Source organism: Girardinichthys multiradiatus, chromosome 8 (genome assembly GCF_021462225.1).
Source record: "Girardinichthys multiradiatus isolate DD_20200921_A chromosome 8, DD_fGirMul_XY1, whole genome shotgun sequence".
Lineage (NCBI taxonomy): Eukaryota > Metazoa > Chordata > Actinopteri > Cyprinodontiformes > Goodeidae > Girardinichthys > Girardinichthys multiradiatus.
The window spans coordinates 39,072,797-39,086,899 of record NC_061801.1 but is presented as its reverse complement, the minus strand read 5'-3'; the positions used below and the strand labels follow the sequence as shown (position 1 = coordinate 39,086,899).

General features: G+C 39.8%; 2 protein-coding genes across 8 annotated transcripts in view; both read right to left on the bottom strand.

The window, feature by feature from the left end:
* The window catches only part of vldlr (very low density lipoprotein receptor), a 48,040-nt gene extending 46,228 nt beyond the window's left edge, over positions 1–1,812 (bottom strand). The window contains exon 1 of one of the 2 annotated variants that reach the window (XM_047372544.1): positions 1,377–1,812. In XM_047372544.1, coding sequence (XP_047228500.1) covers positions 1,377–1,443 — 67 coding nt within the window. In that variant the 5' untranslated portion in view covers positions 1,444–1,812. The remainder of the gene's footprint in view (positions 1–1,376) is intronic. The other variant, XM_047372545.1, reaches the window with a different exon arrangement.
* Positions 1,813–8,261: 6,449 nt separating this feature from the next.
* Positions 8,262–14,103, bottom strand: part of sh3bp2 (SH3-domain binding protein 2) — a 30,512-nt gene continuing 24,670 nt past the window's right edge. For 5 of the 6 annotated variants that reach the window (XM_047371788.1, XM_047371789.1, XM_047371787.1 and 2 more), the window contains 6 exons: positions 13,422–14,058; positions 11,440–11,557; positions 11,214–11,269; positions 10,853–10,928; positions 9,408–9,467; positions 8,262–9,315 (listed from right to left, as the gene is read on the bottom strand). In XM_047371788.1, coding sequence (XP_047227744.1) covers positions 9,178–9,315; positions 9,408–9,467; positions 10,853–10,928; positions 11,214–11,269; positions 11,440–11,557; positions 13,422–14,058 — 1,085 coding nt within the window. In that variant the 3' untranslated portion in view covers positions 8,262–9,177. The remainder of the gene's footprint in view (positions 9,316–9,407; positions 9,468–10,852; positions 10,929–11,213; positions 11,270–11,439; positions 11,558–13,421; positions 14,059–14,103) is intronic. The other variant, XM_047371786.1, reaches the window with a different exon arrangement.

Below are 14,103 nucleotides of genomic sequence, written 5' to 3'. Positions count from 1 at the left end.
TAAAAAAAAAAAAAAAGGCACTGAAACTGATGCTGTAGGCGAGAATCCTGAGGATCTGCTCAAATCATGGAAAACAAATTTATTACCTGCGGCCATGAACTAATTTAGAACCTACAAAGGTCCTGTCATTAAAAGACTAAAAAAAAAAGTTAAACTTGTCCATCTAATGATCCGCTTTATTTAAGCTTCAATGCAACTTGTAATTGCACAAACACATATAATGCAAGGTCTCAAACTGATGACTATTAAAAATACAAATGTGTCAAGATGTAGATTAGAAAAATCAAGACGAATAAAACTAATGCAAAACTGCGTGATAACGTTTTACGGTGTCAAGCCTAAACTTAAAGGACCAAAGAGAATATTCCATACCAGCAAAACTTTAAGAGGTACAGATTTAAAAGATTTGTTTAATATAAAAAACCCTGTTAAATAAAACACTCAAAAATGAAGCCAAGAAAAAAACCAAAGATTCTCAAAAACCTGCAAAAGAATAAATCAAACAGTAAAATACCAACCAAAATAAACTCAACTGTGTTTAATATCAGCCAGTTTTCTGAATATGGAGACTGTGGAAAATTATCTAGATTAAAAGACGGATTACCACTGGATGATCTTGGACATTAGAAATATGAACACGACTCTACTGGCTTTAGAGTCTATAATGTTTTTATCCTGGAGTTTCAGGCTTAAAGTTGAAGTGCTTCAGAGTTTACGTTCAATTATTATAACGACTTGAACCTGGCCACTCAGCAGATAATTAGCCCTTCATTGGGATCCCCTGTGGTCAATAATTGGCCTCATTCACCTTCCGAGCTGGACCTCGGTTCTCCCAGCTACTCCCCTCTTTAATCCGTAATTCCAAGATGTTAATCCGCAGTTTGCTCCCTTCTTGTCCCGCCTCTGCATTGTTTCTCCCTTTTTCACTTAAAGAATAAATAAATAAAATTATCAACGTCACTGAGCCTGAGGGGGTTGGTGATGATGGCCGAGCAGAAATCACAAGACTGACGCACAAACACAGCCCAGAAGGTTTAGATGTTTAAATCAACTAAACCTGGAGCTAGTCAGTCATGACAAATCAAAGAAAAGGTTTAAATCTTTGTTTTATACACTAGTTTCTATAAGGAGATATTAAAATAAGATCAGGAATCGATTCAGCATGAGTTCACCTTAAAATACTGACGAATTACGCTGGATGGATGAGGGTTAATGGGGTTTGTTTGCTAATTAGACGGCTAACAAGTCCATGAGGGTGCAGCCAGGAGACAGGTGTACAGCTCGGGTAAATGTTAGCTAACCGCCCCGAACACTGGAGGTTTTATCACAGAGATTTAACCGGACAAACACAGGCGGGAATCACAGCGGGCTCTTACCTCGGACGCTACCGCAGTGCTGGAGCCACATTAGCAGCAGAAGGATCCCTGGTGCGGACGTGACCATCTCTGGTTCGGAGCAGTCACCGTTCGGCGGCTGCTGCTGCTAGCTGAGCTGAGCTGAGCGCTCGCGAGCTGCCTGGCTGGCTGCCTTCCCCCGGCTCGCGCTGGCCTGCTCCTGCTTTTTATGGTTCTGCCGGTCCGTCCACGCGCTAGCTGAACACACACATCCAAACAGGCGCGTGCGCACACAGGAACTGTGGAACAGAGCGGTCAGCTTTTATAGTCCGGAGGTGGCACGCGCCGCTGAGGACTGCTTGCTGACTGGAAGGAAAAAAAAAAAAAAAAAGCTGCCAACCCCACGCGCCCCTCTTATAGCGTTCACGGTCCGTGCGGGTTCCCGTTGCGTCCACTCCGTTTAAAATCCATTTCCTGAAGCAGTTGACGGTGACAGACCGGTACCGGGTAGTTATCAGCACTGCACGGTCAATCACGGAGCCGTGGAGGGGGGTTCTCCTGCTTCAGTCTGCTGCAGATTATTAACTCTTCACTCCCCGCAGAAATCATTAAATTCTCACTAACTGGTCCCAGCTTGGAAAACAGACATCAGACCATTAAATGGAGCAATGCTTTTTCTGTTACTAGTAAAGAAATTATGTATTTTGTTTTACATTTTCACATTGTATTACATCAATTAAAATTCCTGTACACTGTAAAACTCTAAACTGTAAAAATGTGTTGTGATGGTTAGTTTTTTTTTTTTTTCAAATAATATACAGCATCTTTTAAAAGTATTCACACTCTTGGGCCTTTTTTATATTTTGTGACGTTACCACCACAACCTTTAATATATTTTATAAGCATTTAATGTGATCAACAAAAAAAGTGCAGAATTGTGAAGTGGGGCTACATTGATACATGAATATCTAACAGGTTTTACCAAAAATCTGAACGTATTCAGCCCCCTTTACATTGACACCCATCATTAAAACTCAGTGCACCTTCAGAAGTCAGCTAATTTTAGTATACAACCAGCTGTTCTGTGGAGGCCTCCGAGGTTTGTTAGGAAACCCACAGCATCAGGAAGACCAAGTAACAAAAAGGTTCTGAGAACTTTAATGGTTAAGTTCTAAAACAATATCGCACACTTTGAACATCTCACAGAGGTCTGTTCAACCCATCATCTGAACATAGAAGGAGGATGGACCAACTGCAAACCTACCAGGACATGGACGTCCACCTAAACTGACAGCCAGAGCAGCCAGGAGGCTCAGGGCAGCTCTGAATGAGCTGTAGTGATCCACACCTCTGCACTTGAAAGATCTTGCCTTTATTCATTAGTGGCAAGAAGAACGCTATGGTTGAAATAAATCTTCATGTAGGGGACACAGCAAGTACGTAGAAGAAGGTGCTTTGCTTAGAAGAGACCCAAATTAAACCGTGTGGCCTACATGCAAAACAGTATGTTTAGAGGAAAACTAATTCAGCACCTCCTTACTGTGAAACATTATGGTGGTCAAAATACTGATTTAAAAATAAAGATGTGCATTGAGAAGAACTCAAACAAGGCTAATAAATAGTAAACACGCTGACAACAATGACTGAAATGCGAGTTTCTCATGCAAACAAAACAACAGAGTCAGAAATGACCACAGAGACTCGTGAAACATAAACTAACTGGTCCTAGAATTGTAATTAGTGGCTATAAGACAAACCAAGCCAGAAAGATCTTCGGAATGAACAAATACATTTGCAGAAAATAACAAAACTGCACAAAAATGTCTGCAACGACAAAAGCAATGGTTTTAAACTGAATAACCACAAATACATATGCTGTTATGGTCTTCAGAGATACAATATAAACTTAAAGTTACTGACTTGTTTTGTATCTCGCAAACCATTTCTGAGTTGATTATATGTTGTGGATCATCGTCCTGCTGAAAGACACAATGATGACCCATTCTCAGTGCTCTAGCAGAGGCCATGAGATATTTACTTCACTCAAACAAGGTTCCTAGGCATCTGAAGGAGAAAACAGCCCAGAGCATCACAAATCCTCCTCTATACATAACAGTGGGCATGAGGTGCTTTTCCACATCTTCATCATTTGTTTCATAGCAGAACCACCCTGAGTGTTTGTTACTGGAAAGCTCAATGTGTGTCTTATCTGACAGTTAACATCCCAGCAGAGTTGAACAAACTCTTCATGTTTATATTTGTGATGGTAGGACAGAACAGGCCTTTCCTGGCCTTCCCCGTAAAAAACATTTGGTGTATTAATAACATCCGATGGTTGTTATAGAAACTACTCAGCCAACATGCGTATATGGGTGTTGCCCAGGCTGGATCCATTTGCCTAAATACTACCCATACAGGCAAAACTAGTTGGACACCCAAAGTAGGTCTCAAATCACACACCTATAGGCAGGTAACACAAGGTCATTAATTAACCCCTGGACAATCCAGTTTCCAGCCTATGGCCTACCCTTATTGGCCACATATGCAGATGTTAGATGTTCCTGCAATTATCCTTACCACGCTGCTCACTGTGGCAAAATATGCTCCGGTTTACTCCAACCATAGATCTATTTGTGTTAGAAGTTGTTTTCCTGTAGTTATTTCCTGACATGTGAAGGTCCACACACATATCCCTTAACTTGAATATCATCTTTTCCTGTATTTCCTATTTTGAATAAGGGCACAGACATGGGCCTCTGTGTCACATCATATGTACCCCCAATGGAAACAGGAACTGATTTATTGATAAGAAAAAAATGAAAGAGGCACTGATTACCTCATAAAAGTAAAGTATAAGTTTAAAGGGTGCTTGAGTGATATCCATGTTAAAAGGATTTCTAGGGGTACTTAACTTAGCACTGATTGAATCTGTCTTCATCTACATCTAGCTGAACAGTGCCCCCAACGGACACACACTGTGATGACCTGATTATTGCCAATGCATTAGAAATAATTTTCTTCTCTACATTTCTTATCTTTAGCTGTTGTTTTTTGCAAGCAGGAAGTAAGTTAATAATTCTAATTAATTTTGGGCCTATTTCAATAGGAAAATATGCCGCTGGTTTAATTTATCATTTGAAATGTGAAATAACTGAAGGACCATTTTGAATGTTCTGTATTTACTTATAGTTTCACTGGCAGTCATTTTATCAGCTTTTTCAAACAGCGTGACATAAGATTATTGAACCAAACCTGGGTGTTGTTTTCTCCCTCCTGTGTGTCTGAAGCTATTTCCCTCCAGTTTGATCAGCGAGCCCTGGGTGTTTCCAGAGGGCTGCGAGCTGCCAGCTTTCATGCACTCTCACGCTTCTTATCAGAGGATTAAACCTCATCTTCACTGAGGGCTGACGGCTGCTGATACACCCTAAGGCTCGCTCTGTCCCAGATTCCCTTTTTTACTCCCCTCAAAAACACACAAACCTTATAAACTGCCTAATAATCATGTTCCAGGAAGTGTCAGTGTTTTTCTTCCTTCTACACACACATGCCTTTCATGTAAAAACAGTGTTTATTTCCCTGTTTGGATCTGTTGAGGTAAAACTCAACAGGACAGATGGTAAACCTGGAAGGAAACCCTTAGCTCAGAGCTGGACCTCAGCTTCATATTCACCTTCAGCATCCAAATAACTGGCAGCAGGAGATTGGAGAAAATGTCCTTTTACACATTAGTTTATTTTATTGATTGGTTTCTTGACTGATTTTTATTGGCTAGTGTTAACATTCGACGGATACATGCAAACAAACAGAGATTAAGTTCAAAAGTAATTACATAAATTAGAGAAAAGTGTAGGCAGAGGGATGAGCTTATTACGCCTACACTGTTGTATGGTCACTTAAACATAAATGGCAGTTCTTATTTCTTTACCAAAACAAAACGGGAAGAGAAAACTGTGCAGATCACAAAATAATCACACCTCAGTTTGATTTTCTAATATTTCTCCTATCTTTTTCTTTTATAAGCATCCATTTTCTTCTTAGTTCACACTTTGTTTCTGTCGCGTTCTGAGGTTTACAGTGACCAAGGCGCAGACAAGAGCTTGGCAGCCGCATGTTGTAAAAATCTTCAGTTCTTTATTTTTAACAAGGTTTTCAAAAACAAAGGAAGAATACTGCAGGTACAATGCATAACTAGAAAATCAAAAATTTACTGAATTAGACTCTGCAGGAACATGGTTACACATGTCGAAGGTAATGAACGGGAACTTGAACGGAAGGAACCAGCGAGGAACAAACAAGAACAGAGAGCTGATGAACAGAGGGAAGTGGAGTATGGACCAATGAGAATGAGAGATAGGAAATCAGGGGAGATGAAATTCAGGTGTGGAGAATTGAGGGAAAGTGAATAGTTGCTAAGGTGACACGGCTAGAAACAAAACGAAACACGAGAGCTAAACCATAACATAAATCCAGAGGGGAAAACATGAGGGAAGCTATACAATAACATAACCAAAGGAACCTGACTACAAAAACAAAACTATAAATAACAAAACTCAGGGAAAACAGATCAAAGCAACACTATGGATGAAGATAATAAACCAAAAGAAACATAAGAACCTAGAATAATCATTAACTAAAGCAAACTGAGAAACTAAAGGGAATAGAAGAAACACCAAAATCTAATAATTAACAAAGAACCCATAAAGGAACCCTGACTGTAAATAAACAAAACCTAAACCACAGAAAGGGAAGCAGGATGAGGAGGAACAGAGAAAATAAACTAGAAAACAAAGAGCGGTGTTTGCAGCAAGATGCTGCATATCTTCTATAAGTCTGTTGTGGAGAGTGTGATCTCTTCTCCATCATCTGCTGGGGAAGCAGCATCAGAGCCAGGGACTTAAAAAAGCTCAACAAGCTGATAAAAAAGGCTGGTTCTGTTCTGGGGACTCCTCTGGAACCTCTGGAGATCATTGTGGAAAGATGGATTCTTCATAAAATGAAGAACATTATGGAGAACCCTGAGCATCCTCTTCATGAGACTGTCCTACAACAACAGAGTGTCTTCAGTCAGAGGCTTCTTCAGATCTACTGTAAGACGGAGCTACAGGAGATCCTTCCTGCCCACAGCCATCAGCATCTACAACGTCTCTTTGAGGAAACCTTCATAATATGAGCTACAACAACATTTAATTTCCCTTTGGGATTAATAAAGTATTTTTGAATTGAATTAGAGTATACAGGCAGGGCACAGCAAATGAGGATACCTGCGAAGGTGACAAAAGAAGTCATACCTGCAATAATAAAACCCTTCCATTTACCAAAGGTAGCAGTAAACCAATCAGACAAAGAATCAGCACCAGAGTCAGGGTACCAGGGAGCCAGGATGCATAATTCATCCAGAGCTCTGGTTACTGAACCATCAGGACCGGTAGTGTTATAGTGTGATCAACGTTTTTGTTAGGAGTAATCTGAAGAAATATTGATTCAAACCCATTGACTGTAGGATTGGCTAACTTATACTCATCTGAAACACCATGAAGGAGAGCAGGAGTAGTGAAAAGTTGTGGTCTGGCTGATGAACAAGCCATACACTCTGTCATGTTATTGGTTTTAGCGTAAATGTTATCCATTCTAACCAGGTGTTTTTGTCAGAAAATCCAGTTTCAACCTGCAATATTACTTCAGGTGATGAGACATTGTCAGTTCCAGTAGAGTATCAAGGAGCAAATCAAGTAAGGCACTAAAATGTTCCATAACAGTCCAAACCTTTTGCCACATGGGCTAAACTCATCAAGTCGAAAACACTAGTAGCCCAAAAATATATTTTTTGATAAAAATCCGCCTCAAATTTTGTAAATTTTAGTATAACCTGCTCAACATTAAAGCTTTTTAGAGTAAGTTATCTGTAATCATTGTACACCCAGAACATTGAAAGGGTTTTCTAGGTTTGTCTTATTAAAAGAAACACGTATAGTTTATACATTTTTGAGGGTCGTCGACAGATACGAGACAAGAACACAATTTGGGAAAACGTTTAATCTAGCTAAGTTTAATAAATCAATTAAATGCACATTTGGGTTTATCCGAGTTAGGTAAGTAAAAGTTGCTGGATGTTCATGGACCTATACGAAATTAAAAAGAAAACAAAAAGTGATAAAAAATTAAAAGATAAGTACTTTATGCTTCCTTAGTTTAATACATTTACTTATTTCTACCTGGTTCTTCTCTTTCTTTAACACATTTAACTTGCTCTTTTTATCTGTATTTCATCTAAAGCATGTTGTAATTCACGTTTTAAAAGCTGTTTTTAAAACAGACGTTTACTCACTTTATTTCCCAACTAGAAGGCATTGTTCTTATAAGGTTTCCCTTCTCCTTCCAGCAAATAGAAACAGAAGATACGCAGATATTGTAAAACATTTCAACTAAATGTCTGCAATTATGCTCAGAAAACAGCTTGTTAAATGAACGCAAAATCTGAGAAAATGTCCCCATGATAAAATACATTTCTTTTCTAACTAAGCAATTATTATAATTGATGGAAATATTTGTGGGCTGGGTCAACAGGGTCTTCAAGGGGTTCTTCTTTTTTAGTTTTACTAAACAGATCCATTTTTTTTTCATTTGATCAAATCAGTTTTTCCTAAATTAAGTTTAGTTTTTCTTTTCTCTCTTCATCTTGTGCAAGACACTTAAGTTATTTTCATGTGATACATTTAAATCCAACTAACTAAAGTAACTTAACAGTTTTGTGTTGCACAAATATATTTGCCGTCTGCCACAAGGCATGTAGAGGGCACATCAAACCTGTGGAAGAAGGTGTCCTGCTCAGATGAGACCATGGTTTTCATTAGAAATTATGTGCAGAAAAAAAAATGTAACACTGCAGATCAACCCGAACACAGTGTCTGAAACATGGTGGAGGCAGTGTCATGATGTGGCAATATATTTATATGCAAAAATAGAAAACAAAGATAAAAAAAATCCGGTTTTTATCCAGTTGTTTATACATTCCCAGCATATATTTATGTAGAAAACATCATATTTACATATTTACAGTTATGCTTTTACATATTTACATATAAATATGGTCAAAAGCCACACATTGTAAAAATCAGGAATGTTACAAATTTTAAAGGCATCTTTCAATGTTGACAAAAACACAAACAAAAACAGACATTTAAGGCACAATCAGTCTGTTTTGGTCTTATTGGCTATTTGAAAACAAGGTTTTGGAACACTGTTAATGTTTTCCCTCTATTTTCATCTGAAATGTAAAAAATAACTTCCTGTTTTCACAGCCCTGAAACAAAGAAGTTTCCTGATAATTTTGTGAAAGGTTCAGGATGAACATTTGCTGATTTGCTGTTCCCACGTTTAGCCTTTAATTGCATCTGTTTGGCTCGCTAAGAGGCCAAATTTAAGTCATTATAGGACATGTGATGCAGCCAGATTTAAACAGAAATACTTGTCATTCATTTGGTGTGAAGTGTGTATTTTTTAACAACTTGCTAAAACCTTTGCTGAGACTTATTAGGCTTTCTCTTTTGAAATTAGTTGTAAAAATTATGCCAAAATAAATATCTATAGTTACAATGTTTTATATAAGTATGCTGCAAATGCAGAAACTGAGAGGCTCTATGGTTTCTTCTTGTGGGGAAATGTGATTTAGGCGGTTATTTAGCGCCTCCTTGTGGACAAAGTACTTCATCACCATCAAACTGGTCACCGACTCCAGCTTCAGAGCAGCAGATTCTGATTTCTATCAAGTTTTTATCCTTCTCCAGTACGATTGTGTTTGTTCTTAATCAGTTTGAAGATGCGTCCCCAGCTGCCAGCTCTGGTTTCAGATGCTCAGGATCTTGGCGTAGGGCTTCTGCAGGCACAGGGAGCCGTGGTGAGGAAGAGGATGGTTGTAGTAGTGTTCAACCAGGGCTGCCAGGTTGGGGAAGGTCAGGTCACTTTCCAGAAATATGCTGTCATTCTACAGGAGACGTTAATGAGGTTATTTCCAAGACAGAATTATTAGAACACATTATTTGCAATACAGCAGGGGGCGCTGGTGGGTTTTCTTACCTCTGCAAACAGTCTGTAGTTTCTGGCTTTGTTTATACCGACATCCCAAACCACCAGTACCTGAAAAACACATCAAATACCTTTTATTCCGTTTCTTTCTGTGAAGACAAGCTGATCTATGTCACTCCTGGCTATTTTAACTTTAAACATTGATCTTTTTGTCATAAATTTAGGCAGAAACTATTGAGTTCGGTCTTTAGAAAACTGTTTAACAGCTTCAGGGCCTCCAGAAAGAAAGTATGTTCTTCCCCAGAAAGCTTCAAAGTAAAACTTTTATCATGTGGAAATGATCAAAAACAAATGTTATTTTCACATGAAATTGAGTTAAAGCTGTTAATTACCAACACTCAACCAGATATATGGCTGTCTGAGGAACTCATAAACACATAAATATTGAATTTATATCACTAACATAGAGACTTATGATATAGAATATCTTTTCACAGGCTTGGGTTTGAGGCAGTATGTGATATACTGTAATACTTTTTACATCTCTTATAGAGCCCATCTATATGGGGCTAATAACATCCTGATAAAAAAAGATTGCAGCTACAAATATTTATGACACCCCCTTAAAAAATTCTTGTTTTTGCGTTTTGTCACACATACAATACAAAAGTAGTTTTCAAACATGATTTTATTTATGAGAGAACAGCTATCCAAACCAATATGGCTGTATGTGGCAAAAGCAATTGCCCCCTAAACCTAACCACTGGTTGTTCACTGGTTTGTGATAACTGGGAATGAGTCTTTAACATCACTCTGTAGGAAACTTGACCCGCCCTGCTTGGTTTTTTCATCTATTCAAGATCACTCTGCGCCATCTCAATCAGATTCAAGCCCCGACTTTGACTAGGTCATTCCAAAGCCTTAATTTAATTGTTTTTACCATTCAGAGGTGGATTCGCTGTTGTGCTTTGGATCATTGTCCTTCTGTATAACCCAAGTGTACTTGAGCTTAGGAAAAAACTGATGGTGAGACATTCTCGTTCAGGATTTTCTGTTACAGAGCAGAGTTTGTGGTTCCATCAAGTACAGCAAGTCGTCCAGTTCCTAAATCAGCAAAGAAACTCCAGACCATCACACTACTACCACCACCACGTTTGAATATCGGTAATTTTGGTAGGCCAGCCAATCTTGAGGAGGCTGAATCCTGAGGTTCCATGTTTTCTTCTGCTTATTGAGATCAATTAGCCTACTTCATGTTGTCAGAGAGGTTCTGTTTAAATAATTTCTTATAATTCCAGGTCAGAATTGAACATTTAACATAAACTGCTTTATTCAGGTTATCTTTGTCTTATACTAAAATGTGTATGATGAAATGAAGCGTTTAGGTGAAACAATAAAGCTGAAACAGAAGAGGTATGTAGGGGGAGTACCCACTTGATCACATCAGCATAATCTTTGAAAGTATTATTTCACTGCCTCGCGTTTTTATTTCTTACCTTTGAAGTTTTGGTTCCTGAGTTTCTGATGCCATACAGTCCATCCGGCGGATTAGCGCAGCACTCTTTGAAAAGCCTGAAGATGTAAAAATCAACACATGGTTTGTATTATTAAAAGACACTGTTAAGACCTTTTGAGGACAAAATGCTTCACATATGAAAGCCTCAACAAGAATGCACAGGGTACTTTTCCAGGGTGTCAAAAACTGAGAATAGAAGAAATGCAGGAAATAAAAGCGAGTAAATGTCGGGTTTTTGCCACAAGGGGGCAGCAACAGTCCAGAAAAGCAGCATTGTTGGTTTTACTTAAAAACTGTTTCTGCTCTGTGGGTTGAACTAAAAGTATTAAAGAGTGTCGTACATTTCTACAAAGGAGGTTTCAGTTGAATCGATGAAAACTGAGTCTGGCAGCTGCACCTGCACACAGAAACAACAAAACTTAAACTTTAACAAAGTTAACAGAACATACATAAAAAAACTAAATATTCTTAAAACGAATTGTCACTAAACCCAAATGGTGTTAGTTTTATTAAAAAGAGCCTGTTGAGCTCAGTCCGGATAAAGCAGCTTTGTGTTATCTCTCTTACGTTCTCGTAGTCGTCATCAGAGTCGTTTTGATGTTTGGACGGCTTTGGTTTCTTCCTAAAATCAGCTGGGACTTCATCTCCCAGCGAACGGAAGCTCTGCCCGTCTGGAGATGCTCTTCTGGCAAGAAAACACTTATTTGAGAAGCAGGTTCTTCTAGCTCATGCAGATCATTTTACAGCTTTTCTCAGTGACTCCACATATTTGTTTAAGGCAACAACATACAGGTCCTTCTCAAAATATTAGCATATTGTGATAAAGTTCATTATTTTCCATAATGTCATGATGAAAATTTAACATTCATATATTTTAGATTCATTGCACACTAACTGAAATATTTCAGGTCTTTTATTGTCTTAATACGGATGATTTTAGCATACAGCTCATGAAAACCCAAAATTCCTATCTCACAAAATTAGCATATCATTAAAAGGGTCTCTAAACGAGCTATGGACCTAATCATCTGAATCAACGAGTTAACTCTAAACACCTGCAATAGATTCCTGAGGCCTTTAAAACTCCCAGCCTGGTTCATCACTCAAACCCCCAATCATGGGTAAGACTGCAGACCTGACTGCTGTCCAGAAGGCCACTATTGACACCCTCAAGCAAGAGGGTAAGACACAGAAAGACATTTCTGAACGAATAGGCTGTTCCCAGAGTGCTGTATCAAGGCACCTGAGTGGGAAGTCTGTGGGAAGGAAAAAGTGTGGCAGAAAACGCTGCACAACGAGAAGAGGTGACCGGACCCTGAGGAAGATTGTGGAGAAGGGCCGATTCCAGACCTTGGGGGACCTGCGGAAGCAGTGGACTGAGTCTGGAGTAGAAACATCCAGAGCCACCGTACACAGGCGTGTGCAGGAAATGGGTTACAGGTGCCGCATTCCCCAGGTCAAGCCACTTTTGAACCAGAAACAGCGGCAGAAGCGCCTGACCTGGGCTACAGAGAAGCAGCACTGGACTGTTGCTCAGTGGTCCAAAGTACTTTTTTCGGATGAAAGCAAATTCTGCACGTCATTCGGAAATCAAGGTGCCAGAGTCTGGAGGAAGACTGGGGAGAAGGAAATGCCAAAATGCCAGAAGTCCAGTGTCAAGTACCCACAGTCAGTGATGGTCTGGGGTGCCGTGTCAGCTGCTGGTGTTGGTCCACTGTGTTTTATCAAGGGCAGGGTCAATGCAGCTAGCTATCAGGAGATTTTGGAGCACTTCATGCTTCCATCTGCTGAAAAGGTTTATGGAGATGAAGATTTCATTTTTCAGCATGACCTGGCACCTGCTCACAGTGCCAAAACCACTGGTAAATGGTTTACTGACCATGGTATCAATGTGCTCAATTGGCCTGCCAACTCTCCTGACCTGAACCCCATAGAGAATCTGTGGGATATTGTGAAGAGAACGTTGAGAGACTCAAGACCCAACACTCTGGATGAGCTAAAGGCCGCTATCGAAGCATCCTGGGCCTCCATAAGACCTCAGCAGTGCCACAGGCTGATTGCCTCCATGCCACGCCGCATTGAAGCAGTCATTTCTGCCAAAGGATTCCCGACCAAGTATTGAGTGCATAACTGTACATGATTATTTGAAGGTTGAAGTTTTTTGTATTAAAAACACGTTTCTTTTATTGGTCGGATGAAATATGCTAATTTTGTGAGATAGGAATTTTGGGTTTTCATGAGCTGTATGCCACAATCATCCGTATTAAGACAATAAAAGACCTGAAATATTTCAGTTAGTGTGCAATGAATCTAAAATATATGAATGTTAAATTTTTATCATGACATTATGGAAAATAATGAACTTTATCACAATATGCTAATATTTTGAGAAGGACCTGTATTTATCTAAGGGTAAAAAACATTATAAAATCTTCCTCTGGCCTTCAGAGTTTTCAATAAAAAGCAACTTAAAAAAAAAAAAATCACAATTCAAAGCTTTTTAGACTGAATTACCTTTATCAATTATTTAATACTTTCATGTTACTTACTGAAAAGGAGTTCCTGTCTTGCCTGAAGGCAGCGGGGGTTTGGCTGTTGGCGGAGGCGGTTTAGGTGTCGTCAGCTTGCTGTGAAGTACAGGCTTGAGTAGGGGAGATGCTGGAAGCTTGAAAGGTACCGATGGGGGAATTGGGTTAACTGACCGTTCGGAGTGGGGAAGTGGTATGCATGGCTTGCTGCGAAGACAGTGGTTTCCCAGTGACTGGGTACTGGCAGTATTTGGTAAAATGCGGATTGGACCGTTCAGGACCATCCTGTTGTGTAACTGGTCACAGATAGGCAGAGTGGCAGGTGAGTGGATCTGCACAGCAGAGCTGGAAAACTGGTCCCTCCTATCGTTTCCAGTACTACACAGTGAGGTCGTCCTGCTCTGAGGTGTTGGAGACGGGGATTTCTGCAGGTGAGGGACGAAGGGGAGAGGAGGGACAGGGGCTTTGCTTGGTTCTTTCTGAAGGGTTTGGTGTGGACTTGAAGGCTTTTTGGGGAGTGGGCTTGTTGGGTTTCTGTGTTGTCCGGGGACAGGTGGAAGGGGGCCTTTTAGGACATTTAGACTCGAATCTCGATGGGGTGGGGGTGCTGCTGGCACTGGTGGAGGAGGGTAGGAAGGAGGCGTCCCCGTGGGTCGACCTGTAGAGGGGGGAAGAATAACTAATTTAGACTTTGAAAGACCTT